Here is a 17,216-nt window from a genome sequence, read left to right on the forward strand (position 1 = left end):
CGGGTTGGGATCCACCGAGTCAAACGGAGCTTTGGCGTTACCAAGGTTTGCGTTTGTGTGTTGCGGTGGAACCGGTTGTCAGTTGATTATTCCTGCCCGGTTCCGGTGCTGCGCAGAGCTGGGCTTTGCAGGACCAGCGCTTCCAAAGCCGCCTCTAGACTCAGTCTGGGTGCCAGGGTGAGCGATGTCCCTTCCTTTGTCCTTAGAGACATCACGGACTGAGGATGGGATTCCCATCCTGAATTCCTGTATAAAAAGCCCCGTGCAGACGGGTCCTCAAAAGTGTCCCTAATTTTAAGGTCAAGCTCAAGACTCAGTTTTCACATCTGCAGCTTTCCAGTTTTCAGGTGCTCGACCCAAAATAACCACTTAATGAGTGTTGCTCTTCTATATTTCTTTGTGCTTTCCTAATGCATTAAGTTATAATGGTTCTTTTGCTTTCTCAGGCTATATACATTTGCCAGACAACAGCCTATGGAGCTCTAGGGCCCACCGCTCCTGTCCCATTGCAGACTGCTAATCCCATCAGCTGCACCTGGCTGTTGCGCATGATGTTAAGTGGCTCCTGCTTTCCTTGCACCGAATGAGGCTGCTACAACAACCTCCTTACTCAGCGTCCCTTAATGTTCGGCAGTGCACCCCCAAAGAGCAAAAGCTCTTTGCTAATTGCAGTTCGCAGTGCACTGGAGGGACCTGAAGGGGTTCACCGCCTCGCCCAAACTAAAGCATCCCTGTTAAGAGCAGTTTGCTGTGCGTTTCGCTCTCCAAAGTGAAGGCGACGCAGGTTGCTTGGTGCGGCAGCGTGCGGAGCAGCAGAACTGTGCCCTTTTGTGTCATTCTCTCCAAACGACTCAAAATTGATGGAGTTTCCCCTTTATTTCCAATGAATCCGAGCCCTTCATGTGCTTCTCACTAACGGCACAGTTTGCTGGGTTATTGAAGGGATGGTTTGCTGGGTTATTGAAGGGATGGTTTGCTGGGTTATTGAAGGAATGGTTTGCTGGGTTATTGAAGGGATGGCTTGCTGGATTATTAAAGGGATGGTTTGCTGGACACTTGTTAAAGGGCTGATTTGCTGCCGCAGCCGGGGGATCCAGGTTTAGTGCTGGGCGCGCTGAGCACATCTGTAAAGGGCAGAATTGGGGTTATTTGTGCCCCCGAGGCTCTGGGACCCCCCGGCTGGGGCTCCGCAGCATTTACGAAGAGTGTAAAGCAGTTGTGGAAAAGCCTTTTTGGCTTATTTAACATGAATTTAGGCACAGAATGTTCTTTATGGGCTTTAGCGCTATCATGTCTCAGGGAATAAGTGATTTTTAGAATATACTTAATATTAAAATACAAAGGGATTCCACCTCTGCCTCAGCGCATGTAACAGGAGGGGAGTTTGAACACTGAGCAAATGATAAAATCGTCTTAGTGCTACAATCAGGACTAATGATCAGTAATTAATTGGAATTGTCCTCAGCGTGGTTTTCAGACAAAATAGAAATGGGAAATGCTACCAGAATATTACACAACCCAACATTCCACGTCGTCAGCCGGTCTGTGTGGGTTCGTGTGACACGAGTGGGCGGTGGCACCGATGAGCTAAAATATAGACGTATTTATTTCACTTTATGGCTTGGCGGACCATACGAAACTCTATGGTCGTCTAAAGATATTGTTTAATTGGCTCCGGAGTTATTGGTGTTTGAATTGCCCGATGCCACTGCCCGTGACACCCCCATTAAACAGGGACATGCAGGCTTGAGCTGCGCCTTGTTAAAACTGATTTGATGCTTGTGCCTGGACTTGGGACACTCTTGCTGCCAGTTTATCCCCTTGGTTCAACTCCCTATTTTCCTTAAAACACTGTGGGAGAACAACACACAAACCAGAACCACAGGCGGCGGTGGCTGCACGTGCCGTGGTGCGTATTGGAGCAGCGGAACGAGCACGCGAACCGTGGCATGATGGTTATTTATCAGCCAAAATGTGCTCTGGGTTGGATTAGGCCTTGGGCATCCATTAAAAGTTTTGAAGATTGAAATAAAATACATTAAAAAATTTATTCCTCTGTAAGAATTCCATTTTACCGATGGATTTTTGGATCTGGGTGTTCCCGGCACGGGTCAGACCTGTGTTGGTGTGGGAAGGTTTATGGCAGACTGGGATCTGAACAGCCCCAAGTTCCGCTGGATCGATCATTTATTTGGTTTGTTTCCCCCTTCCCCACTCACTTGTAGACACAAGGTCATCCCGTTCAACACCAGAAAGGCTGATTTAAGGGCTGTAACACCGTGCTATGTCCCTACCCCCAAATTCTTGCTTGTCCAGATCAGCGTTAGTGCTGTGTTCTTCCCCTGGTTCACGGGTGGCTCCTGTTACACACCAGCCTGGCTGGCAGACCACAGAATCACAGAATGGACGGGGTTGGAAGAGCCCTCAGAGACCATCAAGTCCAACCCTTGGTCCAACTCTAGTCTGTTTACTAGATCACGGCACTAAGCGCCATGTCCAATCTCAGCTTAAAAACCTCCAGGGCCGGTGAGTCCAGCACCTCCCTGGGCAGCCATTCCAATGCCTGACCACTCTCTCTGCACAGAATTGCTTTCTAATCTCCAGCCTCAATTTCCCCTGGCAGAGTTGAAGCCCATGGCCCCTTGTCCTGTTGCTGATGCCTGGGAGAAGAGCCCAATCCCCACCTTGCTAGAACTGCCCTTCAGGTAGTTCTAGAGAGTGCTGAGCTCAGCTCTAAGCCTCCTCTTCTCCAGCCTAAACAAGCCCAGCTCCCTCAGCAGGATTCTTGGCTTATGCCTGAGTTTAGTTGTATTAATATTAGTGAGCTTTGCCTATTAACGATCCCGACGGCCTCAATAACGCCCGACGAGCCAGCGCTCTGGCTGAAATCCAAACCCCACCATCCCAACCAAGTGCTTCAGCTCCCACAGGGAAAGGGGACGCGCGGGACCACTTCAGTTAGAAGCTTCAGGTGTAGAGCAGTTCAACAGGTATTTGCTCTTTTTAGGTTGTATTTTTGGCCAATAAGCCAGGTTTAAACACAACTAAACACATCCACGCGGAGGTTTGGAGCAGCGTATCTTGATTTAACGTCTGTTGAGACAAAGCAATGACTCCCGAGTGCTTTGCGCCCCGTGCTGCAAGGCTTGGGTGTTCTGAGCAATGGGGTGATAGAAGACTATAGGCAAAATAGAAGAGTTCACCAGTACGTAGCAGTTCCAATTCCAATGGAGGGTAAGGAAGGAGAGGTATCAACCATAAAACAATTCAGAAGGGAAAGGTTACGTTTCCAGGCAGAAATTGAAACAGATAAACAGAGAGATTGAAGAGCTTCAAGATTTAAGAACAAGGAAAAAGAAGAGTTACGTATGGAATGGCAAGACGTGAGATTAGGGGCAGTGAGCAGCTGTATCGCAGCACGCAGGATGCAAGCAGATCAAAGCCAAGAAAAGCTCATAATATGGCTTTATACTTTTAATAAATTACCACTCCCTGTTTGTAGATGTTTCATCACGGTGTTAATTGATGCTTAATGCATATTTCCTCACTACACTGCTAGCCAGCCCATCCCTATCTCCCGCACAATATACATCAGCCATATTAAACTGTTAACTCTCCGCTGGGAAATGGTCTGAGGGCTGGTTGGTGTTTTGCTCCATTCCAACCATCGAAACCCGGGAGCTCCGTTCATCCATCCCCTTCATCGTACTGTGTGGGGAAACCCAAACGCGTGGCGGTTCCAGGAACCCGCCGCTTCATAGCAACATGTATTGGGGTTTTCGGTGCCTTTTCCCTCTGCGGGAGTGATCTCTAGTCTCGTTTGCTCCTCCGCAGGCCTGAAGACCATTGTGGGCGCCCTGATCCAGTCTGTGAAGAAGCTGTCGGACGTCATGATCCTCACGGTGTTCTGCCTCAGCGTCTTCGCGCTCATCGGCCTGCAGCTCTTCATGGGCAACCTGAGGAACAAGTGCGTGATCTGGCCGATTAACGTCAACGAGACTTTCCTGGATAACGGCTCGAAGGGCTTCGACTGGGAGGAATACACCAACAATATGTGTAGGTATTTCTGCAGAGATAGTCCCTAAACACACCTCGTTTGGCTTAAACCCGCAGACCAGCATTGCTGACCTGCCTTATAGTGTGATGTGCCCGGCTTGGCGCGGGAAAACCCCCTTCCTTGGGTGTTTTTCAGTGTTTAGAACCCTGTTAAGGCGTTTCTGGTTGAGTTCATCCTTTCAGCAAGCCTTGGCTGTGCATTTTTAGCCATTTTATCAAAAGTGCATCTTTTTCTGTTTTGTTTCTGATTAAAACGTGATTAAATGTGGTCAATGGGAAGTAACTGCCCGTGCAGATCCCGGTGCTGAGTGACAGAGAACACACGGGAGGTTGTTGGTCCCGCAGGATTTCAGAGCTGAAATGATGCTGTGGGTGATCAAGGAACCAACCTCTGAGCTTTTGGGACTTAATTTCCTCCTCCCTTCTCACAGCTGGTTTAAAACCTTTATCCAAAATGCTGCCCCGACTTCCAGAACGGGGTTTAAACTCAGGCACAGTTAGTGGAGCTGATGTTGTTTAAAGCTGAGTTGGTTTACTGATATATTTATCACTAGGGGATGCAGAGGGCTCTTAAGTGAAGGTTTTTCTAGCGCTATATGTTAAATCCTCTATGTGTGCACGTCTAATCTTTTCTTCTTACCTTCTTCAGCAAATTTTTACATCATTCCCGGCGCCCCTGATCCTTTGCTCTGTGGTAACAGCTCAGACGCAGGGTGAGTGTTGAGCTTTATTGAAATTGGAGACTCTTAATTACCATTGACATTGGCTAATGGCGGCAGAACCTTTGGAATATTTCCTTCTTGCTTCTTTTGTTATTCCATATATAAAAGCTTTCGCCTTTCTTAATCTAATTATGAATCCCTGTTCGACTAAGACAAGGCAAGCTGACATTTCCATGTCATCTCAGGAGGCAGTTGCATCTAATGATCGTTACGAGATTATTTCCCGCTGAATCCGATCATAAGAATCATCCAAGAAGTAGGGATGGAGGTTCAGAAATGCCAACGTTGGATGTGCTGTTGCCTCCGCTTGGTGTTTCACCCCGTCCTGCAGCTCTGAAGACCTGGCAGAACCTGGTCCGTGTCCTGAAGTGTCTATTGTCTTGTTCACAGACAATGTCCGGAGGGTTACACGTGCATGAAAGCGGGACGGAACCCCAACTACGGTTACACAAGCTTCGACACTTTCAGCTGGGCTTTCCTGGCTTTATTTCGCCTTATGACTCAGGACTTTTGGGAAAACTTGTATCAATTAGTAAGTAAACACTTTGCTTCAGCGTTCTACAAGGTGAGGATTGGGGACAAGACAGGGAAGGAAAAGGTGATGGGCTTTGTATTTTCCTCTTGTCTGAATGCGTAACTACAAGTAAAGCCACCAGGAAGATGTTCCGTGTTTCCCTGTACCCTGAGGGTGGTTTGGGGACCTTGCTGCGTGGCTTTTCCTCCCTTTGGTTTTGTTTTAAGGGAGTCGAAGCGTCAAGTGTGACGCTGTCCTGAACCATTTTCAGTTTGCGCCTGTTGGATGTTCCCTTAGAGCAGAAGGGAAGCATCACCTTTGTGTTGATGGCTGAGGAATGTGCAGTCTCCTAGTGCTTTGCACTGGGATGTTCAATCAGTTTTCTTAGAAGCATTCAGGTCAAGAAACTTGGGGTCAGTTCAGCGCTGTCACTCTGAGGTTGCTTTCCCCTTTTCTCTTCCCTCTACCCTATTTTTCTACTTCCAGACCTTACGAGCGGCAGGAAAAACCTACATGATCTTCTTTGTCCTGGTGATCTTCGTGGGCTCGTTCTACCTGGTCAATCTGATTTTGGCTGTGGTGGCCATGGCTTACGAGGAGCAGAACCAGGCCACGCTGGAGGAGGCCGAGCAGAAGGAGGCGGAATTCAAGGCCATGTTAGAGCAACTGAAAAAGCAGCAGGAAGAACAGGTGAGTGTTTCAATTGCATTTTCTTTTTTGATGCTTCTACATATTTGAAGGTTTATTTGCCTGTTATCACAGAGCAGTGATGTATAATAAAACAATACAGCAATGCCGTGGCTGGTTTGCTCTGGCACCGCATCAGTTGACGTTGTGCATTGTCTCTTCTCTGCTGCTGTTCACGTTGTGCATTGTCTCTTCTCTGCTGCTGTTTTTTCTGTATTATATGCAGAAAACTCTTCAATTAAGGAAATTTTAAGTGTTCCCAGAGTTCCTGGGTAAGGGTGGGAATATCTTTGCAAGACAGACAAGTAAATCTTTGCTGGGCCTTTACCAAATGCTTATAACAAAGCTGAGGGACTGAGATTTTACCACCTCCAAAAAGTAGTCTAGAAAAAATTTTACAAGTCCTGGCTGCAAGTTTCTTCCAAGAGAATGAATAAGCATCTCAACCCTGTCCCAAAGACTTGTATTAATCTTTCTTAAAGCAGAAAACGGAGTATTAATCATGGTAAATGTGATCTGTTTTTCCCTTCTCTTGCCTGGACACACAGGCGGCTGCCATGGTCACTTCGGCAGGGACGGTGTCTGAAGATGCGGTGGAGGATGACGGAGGGGGGAGGATGTCGCGGAGCTCCTCCGAGATCTCCAAACTCAGTTCCAAGAGCGCCAAGGAGCGTCGGAACAGGAGGAAGAAACGAAAGGACAAGGAGCTGTCAGAAGGAGACGAGAAGTGTGACAATGAGAAGGTGTTCAAGTCTGAGTCTGAGGACGGCATGAGGAGGAAAGCGTTCCGGCTCCCGGATAACAGGCTGGGAAGGAAATTTTCCATCATGAACCAGGTACTTTTAATTTCCTTCGCTAATGGTTATGCTTGCTTGGAGTCGGGATCATATTCTAGTTCAGATCCTGATTAGCATGTCAAGGAATTTGCCCACTGTCTTAAACGTGCGGCGGATCAGGAGGACACGTGAGGCCCAAGTTTGCAGCCCTGGCACACACTTACCCCGCCATAAATGGTTCATCTAACCAGATCACTTCACCGCGGTGGCTCAGCCAGCCAAGGGTGAACAACTCTTGAAGCGCAGCTGACGAAGGGTGGTGATGGTTTGCGTAGACCTGGAGAGGAGCAGAAACACTTGAGCAGCACTTGACGCCCTGCGCCGCTTTGTTCCGCGCTCCTCACGCTGCTGTCGTTCTCTCTTTTCTCCCTCCCAGTCTCTCCTCAGCATCCCAGGCTCCCCTTTTCTCTCTCGACACAACAGCAAGAGCAGCATCTTCAGCTACAAAGGCCGATTCTGTGACCCGGTCTCGGAGAACGAGTTTGCGGACGACGAGCACAGCACGGTGGAGGAGAGCGAAGGCCGCAGGGATTCCCTCTTCATCCCCATCCGCGGCCGGGACCGCAGGAGCAGCTACAGCGGCTACAGTGGCTACAGCCAAGGCAGCCGCTCCTCGCGGATCTTCCCCAACCTGCGGCGGAACGTGAAGAGGAACAGCACGGTGGACTGTAACGGCGTGGTGTCCCTCATCGGCGGCCCGCCGTCCAGCATACCCGGGGGACGCCTCCTGCCTGAGGTGAACACAAATACGGCAGCTCCAAGGAGGGTGTTGGGGGGGGATGAGGAGGTAGCCCAGGCTTGGACTCTGTCCTCGCCTCCTGTTCTGAGCGCCGCCCTGCAAGAGAAGAATGGGTTGAGAGTCTGTGCGTCTGTCTGAGCACAGGTGACAACAGCCCCAGGTTCCAGTGTAAGTTGGGGAATGAGCTGTTAGAGAGCAGCGTAGGGGAAAGGGAGCTGGGGGTCCTGGGGACAGCAGGGTGACCATGAGCCAGCACTGGGCCCTTGTGGCCAGGAAGCCAATGGGACCTGGGCTGGGTTAGAAGGGGGTGGTCAGTAGGTCAGAGAGGTTCTCCTGCCCCTCTGCTCTGCCCTGGGGAGACCACACCTGGAATCTTGTGTCCAGTTGTGGCCCCTCAGTTCCAGCAGGACAGGGAACTGCTGCAGAGAGTCCAGCGCAGCCACCAAGATGCTGCAGGGAGTGGAGCATCTCCCGTGTGAGGAAAGGCTGAGGGAGCTGGGGCTCTGGAGCTGGACAAGAGGACACTGAGGGGGGACTCATTCCTGGGGATCAATATGGAAAGGGGCAGTGTCAGGAGGATGGAGCCAGGCTCTGCTGCTGACAACCAGTGACAGGACAAGGGGCAATGGGTGCAAACTGGAACACAGGAGGTTCCGCTTAAATCTGAGCAGAAACTTGTTGGTGGTGAGGGTGGCAGAGCCTGGCCCAGGCTGCCCAGGGGGTTGTGGAGTCTCCTTCTGTGCAGACATTCCAACCCGCCTGGTTCCTGTGTAACCTCATCTGGGTGTTCCTGCTCCATGGGGGGATTGCACTGGATGAGCTTTCCAGGTCCCTTCAACCCCTGACATTCTGGGATTCTGGGATAAAGTCAGGATGGGATTAAACAGCTTGTGCTTTAACGTCCCTTTTCTTTTCTCCTCACACCCTCTGACCCTCCTCCCTCTGCTTCCTGGGAAAAGCTGGGTTTGGGATTGAGTCCTTAATTCAAGGACTAATTATAGTAGGAGCCTTGGTGCATGTCAGGGCAGTTCACAAGGAGCTGTTTTAAAGCGTGGGAATGGGGAAACCAGCCAAAGTTGCAAGTGTTCTCCACAAAAAAGATAAAACATTTGAAGGTTTAAAGGGCAATAGAAACAATCCTTTAGCGCTCACTGAATTTTGCAAGGGAAGCTGTTGGTAACGTAAGGATTTTTTTGGTTTGGCACTTAAATAATACAGGAAAGTGAGAAGGATGGCAGGAACAAAGGTCATTTTCTCTCTTGGGCACACGTGCCGTATTTCTAGGCTGATAGCACGTAAAATACTGGGAAGACGCAGAGTTTGTATTTATCGGTGTATGAATTTTGCAGGGTACAACTGAGATCGAGATTAGAAAGAAACCCGGCGGGTCTCTCTTGGTCTCGATGGATCAGGTGAACGCGTCCTATGGAAGGAAGGACCGAACCAACAGCGTGATGACCGGCTTGACCAACACCCTTGTTGAGGGTGGGTATGGCTGGAAGCGGCCATTTGGGGTTTGCCAGCCCGTAGGGATCGGTTGCCCTCTCGTGGTGTGTTGTAGGAAGACGGAGGAGCTCGTAGGAGGGTTCACATCACATCTGCCCTGGGTTCCGTGTGCCGGCCGCCCCTCTGCTTGTCACAGAACGCGGGTACAACCGTGTGTCCACTCGCTTGCCCGTGACGATGTCGAACGGTGATGCTGATCTTCACGGGATGGCTCCAGAGTGGTCAGGGGGTCAGAGGGATGGAAACGACGTTATGGGATGGGGAACGCGGGTTCGGGTCAGGCCCCGTCTGCTCAGGCAAGTGCTGCACAGCAGAGAGGCGTTTGGAGCCTGGGGTGCCTGTCAGAACGTGCCGGCGCTTCCGACAGACACAGCTCAGCCATCCCTGGTACGTCTTCACGTAGCGGTTTTGCCTAAACCCGCTTCTTTTGAGTCATTAGTGATACAGAAGTATCTATTAGGCTTTATGTAATTGCATTTGCATCTGAATGATATAGATACAGAGATAAAGACAACAAAGAGTTGTTGTTTTACAATAATGAATATGCAGAGTAGAATGTCCATAAGTAAAATGAGGTCTGATGCAGGTGTTGTGTCTTCTGCCGGCTCCCAAGGACTGGAGGGACCCTCCTTTGCCTACAGGCCGTGGGAGAAAAGGATTTAAGCTCCACTAAGAGCTGCGATGTGGCAGCTGTGAAAGAGAACGGACAGTGCACCGAGACGAGGTTTCCCAAAATGTGATGCAGGAGCCAGCGAGAATGTACGAACAGCAGCCATATGAGGTTGATGATCTCAAATTCCTGCTGTCTCCTGCAATCAAACTGTATAAAACTAAATATACTTAGAAACAGTGAGGTTCTGCCGCTGCCTCCCTCCCGCGCAAACGCCTACGGGGCTACGGTGCCTCGGTTTAACTTTAGAAATGCCAAGGCAACTGAATCCCAAGCAACCAGAGAACCAATGAGGAGCAGAGTGCAGCGGTCCTTTCCCTACCCGTGCAGATAGAAACCTTCAGCAGGAACGGCTGGGTAACCTCACATGGAGCTGTTGCAAGTCAAAGAACACAGGGGGAACTCCTCATCTTTATTTCTCATTCCCCCTGAGTACTTGAAATAAGCCAGTTTGGAAAGAAACCACATGCAGCATTTGATTTCTGTCAATGGACGTGGTTTGTCTTAATCAGGTTATTCCTGCTAAAAACCCATCGCAGCATTATGTCATTTATTTCCTCTTTTAGACCGTGTCTGCGTTCAGCGCCGAATTCATTAAAGTTATTTAAAAACCGGCACCAAAGGCGGTTTAGAATCTGTAACTTCAATTTAAACCGTTTTACCTTGATCAGTTCTGAGTTCAATATAGTTGATGTATAATAATTTGGATGGAATCAGAGGATCCACGTGGGGCTGTCGGGTCAGAGCTGCCGTTCCTGGTCACCTCGTGCGGACGTGATGGGTACGAGGGAGAAGTCGGTGAAGCTCAGGACAAAGACTTTGTGGCCATTTGCACAATTGGCCGTGGACTTGACGTTCATGGCTTAGTAACTCTTTGTTTTAAGCTATTGCCAATCCTGGAGTTTTGAGTGTTATACGTACATACGGCAAAATGTATCTCAAACCCAAGAATATTGAATTATTGTGCAAGCAGGGAGGCACAAGACACTATTTGAGCCGTGCTGAGCACCAGATGGACCCAGCAGCGTTAGAGGTGAGGCCTGAACCTGTTGCTGTTCTGTTTTGTCCCCGCAGAGCTGGAGGAGTCCCAGCGCAAGTGTCCCCCTTGCTGGTACAAATTTGCCAACACGTTCTTGATTTGGGAATGCCATCCGTACTGGATCAAGCTGAAGGAGATAGTGAACTTAATCGTCATGGATCCTTTTGTTGACTTGGCCATCACCATCTGTATTGTGCTGAACACGTTGTTCATGGCCATGGAGCACCATCCTATGACCCCGGAGTTTGAACACGTGCTCTCCGTAGGAAATCTGGTAAGAAATAGGCCAATTATTTTGGTTGGAAAAGACTTTTAAGATCATGGAGTCCAACCATTCACACACCCTTCGCACTGCCCCATGTCCTGAGAACCTCATGTCCGTCTGTCCAACCCTCCAGGGATGGCGACACCAGCACTGCCCTGGGCAGCCTGTTCAATGCCCCACAGCCCTTTGGGGAAGAAATTGTTCCCAAGATCCAATCTAAACCTCTTTTCCCAGCTCTGTTCCCTCCTCTCAAGGTGCTTCTTGGTGCAAGGGGCCCAAAACTGCCCCCAGGATTCGAGGTTTGGCCTCCCCAGTGCCCGGTCCAGATCCACTCCTGGGATGATACACGACTTGTTAATACGGACTTAGACTAAAACAGCGTCTGTTCCGGGCTCTGGGGGACACGGAGCAGCGCGAACTCGCCCTGGCCGTGCTCTGTTTGCTCAGGGTGCGCTTCCCTGGTCAGGATTCATTTCTGTTAATTCCTGGTATACACCTGAGTAGCTCGGTGACACTTGTGCTGCATCGGGGGACAAACAACTGCTCAGCCAAGGCTGCAGTTTGAGTCGGCCTCACAAATGGCTTCGTTTGATCAGCAAATGAACAGAAGTGAAACTTTGCCTGGTCTTTGTCTCTCTCCAGGTTTTCACTGGAATTTTCACAGCAGAAATGTTCCTGAAGCTCATTGCCATGGATCCCTACTATTATTTCCAGGAAGGCTGGAACATCTTTGATGGGTTTATTGTCTCCCTCAGTTTGATGGAGCTGAGTCTAGCAGACGTGGAAGGACTTTCTGTGCTGCGATCTTTCCGATTGGTATTTCATTTTCCATATTCCATATTCCAGTCCTTTTTGAATGTTGCTGTCTTGGGGCTTCTGGAAAGCTTTTTAAAGGCCAAGCCCACTTTGGGTTTGGTTTTGGGAGGGACAGGGGTGGAATAGTGTTATATTTTCGGTCTCTTCTTGCTTCACAACTGCTGTTCATGAGACGTGAGCAACAGCCCATTGCACGTAGGCAGTGGATGATATTTTGGTGGGGAGTACTTAACGTGGATGGGGATGAACCGTCTTAGAACGCACTCCTTATTTCCTGTGGTCAAATTGAGTAGGTTGTATGTTACAGTACAACAAAGTTGCTGAATACCCACAGTCTTCACGTCCTTCAACTTCATCTTTTGCCAATTAAATGATGAAAACTCCAGGTTAGATTTTTGGGTGCAGACAACCACAACTGTGGTCAGATTTTCCAAGGAGCTCCTGCTTATATCCAGCTTCAGAAATTGTGTCTCCAAATGAGATTCTCTGGAAATGAAACTTTGGTTGTGTGTGGTGGGTAGGGCAGGAAAACGAGTCCTTTGTTCCAGAGGAAAATGAGAAGCATTGGGGAAAGAAAAGTAAATTGTTGTGATGCGCACCCTTCACATAAATCCCCTTATTCCTTAATGGTGTGAAGTTGGCAGAGCAAAAAGCAGCTCAGTGCTTTTCCTGTGTAAAAGGAGATCACTGGGGGTTGGGTAACCAGGTGCAAAGCACAAGAGGCCAAATCGAAGGAGAAATTCGGCATTCCCTGCGCCCACTGACTTCAGCAGCAGAAACACGGGGTTATGTTCCCATAAAACACAAGCCGGTTGATGTTTAGAAAGTTCAGCCTGATTTTCCTCGCTGTTTAAGATGGAATTAAGCATAATTTTTCTGCTTTGTGGTGTTTCTTTGGGTTTGTTTTATAGCTGAGAGTCTTCAAACTGGCCAAGTCCTGGCCCACTCTGAACATGCTGATCAAAATCATCGGTAACTCAGTGGGCGCTTTGGGGAACTTGACCTTGGTGCTGGCCATCATCGTCTTCATCTTCGCCGTGGTGGGCATGCAGCTCTTCGGCAAAAACTACAAGGAGTGTGTCTGCAAGATCAATCCGGAGTGTGAGCTACCCCGCTGGCACATGCACGATTTCTTCCACTCCTTCCTTATTGTCTTCCGTGTGTTGTGTGGGGAATGGATTGAGACCATGTGGGATTGTATGGAAGTGGCGGGCCAGGCCATGTGCTTGATTGTCTTCATGATGGTCATGGTCATCGGAAATTTAGTGGTCAGTAAATGGTTACTGATGGGCTTTCTTGGTTGCCTCTGGGTGGGGTAGAACGTGGGGAGACCACCAGACTTGGGGAGTCTCTTGGGGTCCTTCGTGGCCTCTGACGTATGAACAGTCCTGTTGACTTTGTGTCCTGGTCTCTTCCTTTCCCCTTATCTTTCCAATCATCTTTCCGATCTAAAGGAAAGGGGTGGCGGGAAGTGAGGGGATAACAGGGAATGTCTGCCATGTTTTATTGCCGCCTTGCCTTAAACCTTGATGCTTTGGTAGCTCAATATTAAGGATGCAATTTCCCTGATAAGGCCCGTAAACAGTTGCCCACAAATAAGGCGTCCAAGCCCTTTGCAACAAAAGCTGGAGGTACAAAACCCTCAGTCAAAGGAGACAGGCCCGCACTTGGCCTGGGGGCATAAAAGCAGCTTAAAAGGAGCAAAACCTGGCTTTTCAAATGCCGGGAGAGGAAAGAATTAGATATGCAGGGGAAGATCCTGAAGTATTAAAATCAAGTTGGACATTTCCTCTAAGATCTGCCCACTGGCTCGGTCATGGGATGGCGCTGTGTGCAGGAATGGGCTGGAACAGCTCCCCAACCTGTTGTGCGGGAGGTTAGGCTGGATCAGGATGGTTCCTTCTGGGCTTAAATTTTAGGAATGACATAGAGTAACAGTTGCATGTCTTAAAAGTAGTGGTGAGAGCTCTCTCTGAAAGGGCTCATCTCACCAAGAGGTTCTGACAACATAAATCCTGGCGACTATCACCAGGGCAAGGAAGTAGAGCTGGGAGCGATCACCCAAAATGCCTGGATTTGGCGCACGTCATTGGAGCCAGAGGTGGGACTCCAACTGAACTTGGCAGCTGCTCAAATCCCTCTCTAATATCTGCAGTCAGGGTCCCTTTTTCCTGCCGCAAAGCCGCTGGGACCAGGCGGTTGTGCTGCGCGGGCTTCCCCGCGCATGGAACGTGTTGCGGGACCAGCATCTTGTTCCTTGAGCCCTCGGCAGGTCTGCGGGCACCGGAGCTGCTCCTCGGTGTGTCCGGAGACTCCGCAGGTGGTTTAAACCCTCATATTCAGCTGTAGAAACATGATCCTTGTGTGTCAGCTCTGCCAAGCGTGACCTCTTCTCTTTCAGGTGCTGAACCTCTTCTTGGCCTTGCTCCTGAGCTCCTTCAGCGCCGACAACCTGGCAGCGACAGATGACGACGGGGAGATGAACAACCTGCAGATTTCCGTCATCCGCATCAAGAAAGGCATCGCCTGGACCAAGGCGAAGGTGCGCGAGTTCATGCAGGCTCATTTCAAGCAGAGAGAGGCGGATGAGGTCAAACCCTTGGACGAGCTCTATGACAAGAAGGTGAACTGCATCGCTAACCACACGGGCGCCGACATCAACAGAGACATCGATTTTCAGAAGAACGGCAACGGCACGACGAGCGGAATTGGGAGCAGTGTGGAGAAGTACATCATAGATGAAGATCACATGTCGTTCATCAATAACCCCAATCTCACCGTCCGGGTGCCTATTGCTGTAGGTGAATCGGATTTTGAAAACCTCAACACAGAAGATTTCAGCAGTGATACAGATCCTGATGGCAGCAAAGAGGTAGGAGGAAACGCTACATATTCATTCAGTCATTTGACCCTCGTGTGAGTGGAAGCATCTTGGGAGGGAGAACTAGATAGTCCAGCACAAGACTTCGATTTATATTATCATGTTGACTTTGCACTCGAAACAGAAGTTTCTTGTGCTATGGAGAGCCACAAATAAATATATATAATATAAATACTTCATGCTGTCTGTCCTGTTAACATGAGATGCAAAGCGGGGCAGGATCTTAACAAGGTGAATTTAGGAAACAACTTCCATTGCAGTAAATCTGGGGAACGTATTGCTGAGTCACCACAAAGTCTGATATTTGTTGGGAATTAATTATAGATTGGATTGCGTTTTATTTTGTATCCAAGAAACTAGATGACACCAGCTCCTCTGAAGGCAGCACCATCGATATAAAGCCCGAGGTGGAAGAAGTCCCCGTGGAGGCACCGGAGGAGTATCTGGACCCAGACGCCTGTTTCACGGAAGGTAAGAGGACTCTGAGGGTCGAAAGAAGCCTCTGAGGTGTTACCGGGACCTGTGGCTGCTGTAAACTTACCTTAAGCTTAGGGTTCAGTCTAGATCAAGGCTGGCCCTCAGCTTATTTTGAGACCCTTCTTGGACCCTGCATCGCAGGGGAACTAGTTTAGAAGAAGTTGCAAATGAAGGCCTTGGAGATGTAGCTGCCATTGCCAGGATCCAGATGACCAAGGGCATGGGGAGGATTTGTACGACTGATGCCATGAGAAGCAGAACAATCAAGGGCTTTGACACCATATCTCGCAGCATCTCCTGGAGAAGCTGCAGCTCATGGCCTGGATGGGTGGACTCTGCCATGGATAAAGAACTGGCCCTAAGAGTTGGGGTGAATGGAGACAGATCCCGTTGTTCGATCACGAGTGGTGTCCCCAGGGCTCGATATTGGGGCCAATTCTCTTTAATCTCTTGATCAGTTATGTAGATGAGAGGATGAAGTGCATCCTGAGTAACTTTGCAGATGACACCAAATTGGGTGGAGTGTTGGTCTGCTGGAGGGTCGGAAAGATCTACTGAGGAATCTGGATTGATGAGCTGAGGCCAATTGTCTGAGGGTCAGCAAGGCCAAGTGCGGGTCCTGCACCGGGGTCACAACAACCCCATGAACGCTGCAGCTGGGGAAGAGCGGCTGGAAAAGGCCCTGGGGGTGTTGGTGCCAGCGGCTGAACATGAGCCAGCGTGTGCACAGGTGGCCAAGAGGCCACCAGCATCCTGGCTGGTCCCAGCACTGGTGTGGCCAGCAGGCCCAGGGCAGTGACCGTCCCTGTGCTGGGACCTGGGGAGGCCAAACCGCCAATCCTGGGGGCAGTTTTGGGCCCCTAATGCCAAGAAAGAGCTTGAGGTGCTGGAGCGAGTGGAGAGAAGGGAACGGAGCTGGTGAGGGGCTGGAGCACAATGTGATGGAGACTGAGGGACCTGGGGGGTTCAGCTGGAGAACAGGAGCTGAGGGGAGACCTTCTGATCTCTGAACTGCCTGAAAGGAGCTTGGAGCCAGGGGGGTCAGGCTCTGCTCCCCAGGAACAAGCGCCAGGAGCAGAGGAAACGGCCTCAAGTTGCACCAGGGGAGGTTGAGGTTGGATCTGGGGAACAATTTCTTCCCCAAAGGGCTGTTGGGCATTGAACAGGCTGCCCAGGGCAGTGCTGGAGTCACCATCCCTGGAGGGGTTTAAAAGGCGTTTTAGACGAGGTTTAGGGCCGTGGTTTAGTGCTGGAGTTGGGTTATGGTTGGACTGGATCCTGAGGGTCTCTTCCAACTGGAATGATTCTATGAACCTGGCTTCAAGTCGAGTTTTTTCCTCTCTGTTGCTGGCCTCGGTGTCTTTCAGGAGCTGATCCGTTACAGGTATTCCCATGGCAAAGATGTGTTAAATGGTTCAAGGTTATTTTATCAGCAAGTTTTCCATTCCTCTTCTGTCAAGTGCCTGGATTCCTCACCATGTATAACGAGCTTAATCTGCTCAGGAATCGATGTTAGTTCAGGTGCCCAGTGGAGAAAGGAACCATCAAATTCTCAAGAAAACGGGAGTTTTAACTGAAACTCAGCGTTTTTAAATAGAATTGGCATCAAAACTGCTTCTAGACAATGACAGTTTTACGTTCCTATGTTATTTTGTTGTTGCCTAAGGAAATGGGGGCTCGTTGTGTCCCCGTTGCAGGTTGCATGCAGCGCTGCAAGTGCTGCCAGGTGAACATCGAGGAGGGGCTGGGGAAGTCGTGGTGGACCCTGCGGAAAACGTGTTTCCTGATCGTGGAGCACAACTGGTTTGAGACGTTCATCATCTTCATGATCCTCCTGAGCAGCGGCGCCCTGGTGAGTCACACACAGACCCCGCCAGTGTTATTCGGGAAAGGGGTCTGGAGGAAATGGAGTGAAACAGCAAGCTGGGGGGATTTCTGCTTGGAAAACAAACCAGCTCCATTGTGGTGGGTACAAAAGCCTTTATTTAATGATTTTTATTTAGTTTAA

At 49.7% G+C, this 17,216-nt stretch overlaps 1 protein-coding gene across 3 annotated transcripts in view; it reads left to right on the plus strand.

Moving 5' to 3' along the window:
* Positions 1–17,216, plus strand: part of SCN8A (sodium voltage-gated channel alpha subunit 8) — a 45,940-nt gene that overhangs the window by 12,945 nt on the left and 15,779 nt on the right. For 2 of the 3 annotated variants that reach the window (XM_080360707.1, XM_080360708.1), the window contains exons 6-18: positions 3,835–4,056; positions 4,706–4,769; positions 5,169–5,310; positions 5,779–5,982; positions 6,528–6,815; positions 7,192–7,551; positions 8,904–9,039; positions 10,805–11,043; positions 11,677–11,850; positions 12,762–13,118; positions 14,252–14,722; positions 15,085–15,202; positions 16,906–17,060. In XM_080360707.1, the coding sequence (XP_080216833.1) occupies positions 3,835–4,056; positions 4,706–4,769; positions 5,169–5,310; positions 5,779–5,982; positions 6,528–6,815; positions 7,192–7,551; positions 8,904–9,039; positions 10,805–11,043; positions 11,677–11,850; positions 12,762–13,118; positions 14,252–14,722; positions 15,085–15,202; positions 16,906–17,060 (2,930 nt within the window). Of the gene's footprint in view, positions 1–3,834; positions 4,057–4,705; positions 4,770–5,168; positions 5,311–5,778; positions 5,983–6,527; positions 6,816–7,191; positions 7,603–8,903; positions 9,040–10,804; positions 11,044–11,676; positions 11,851–12,761; positions 13,119–14,251; positions 14,723–15,084; positions 15,203–16,905; positions 17,061–17,216 lie in introns of all 3 variants that reach the window. The other variant, XM_080360706.1, reaches the window with a different exon arrangement.

Source organism: Nesoenas mayeri (genome assembly GCF_963082525.1).
Source record: "Nesoenas mayeri genome assembly, chromosome: 28".
Lineage (NCBI taxonomy): Eukaryota > Metazoa > Chordata > Aves > Columbiformes > Columbidae > Nesoenas > Nesoenas mayeri.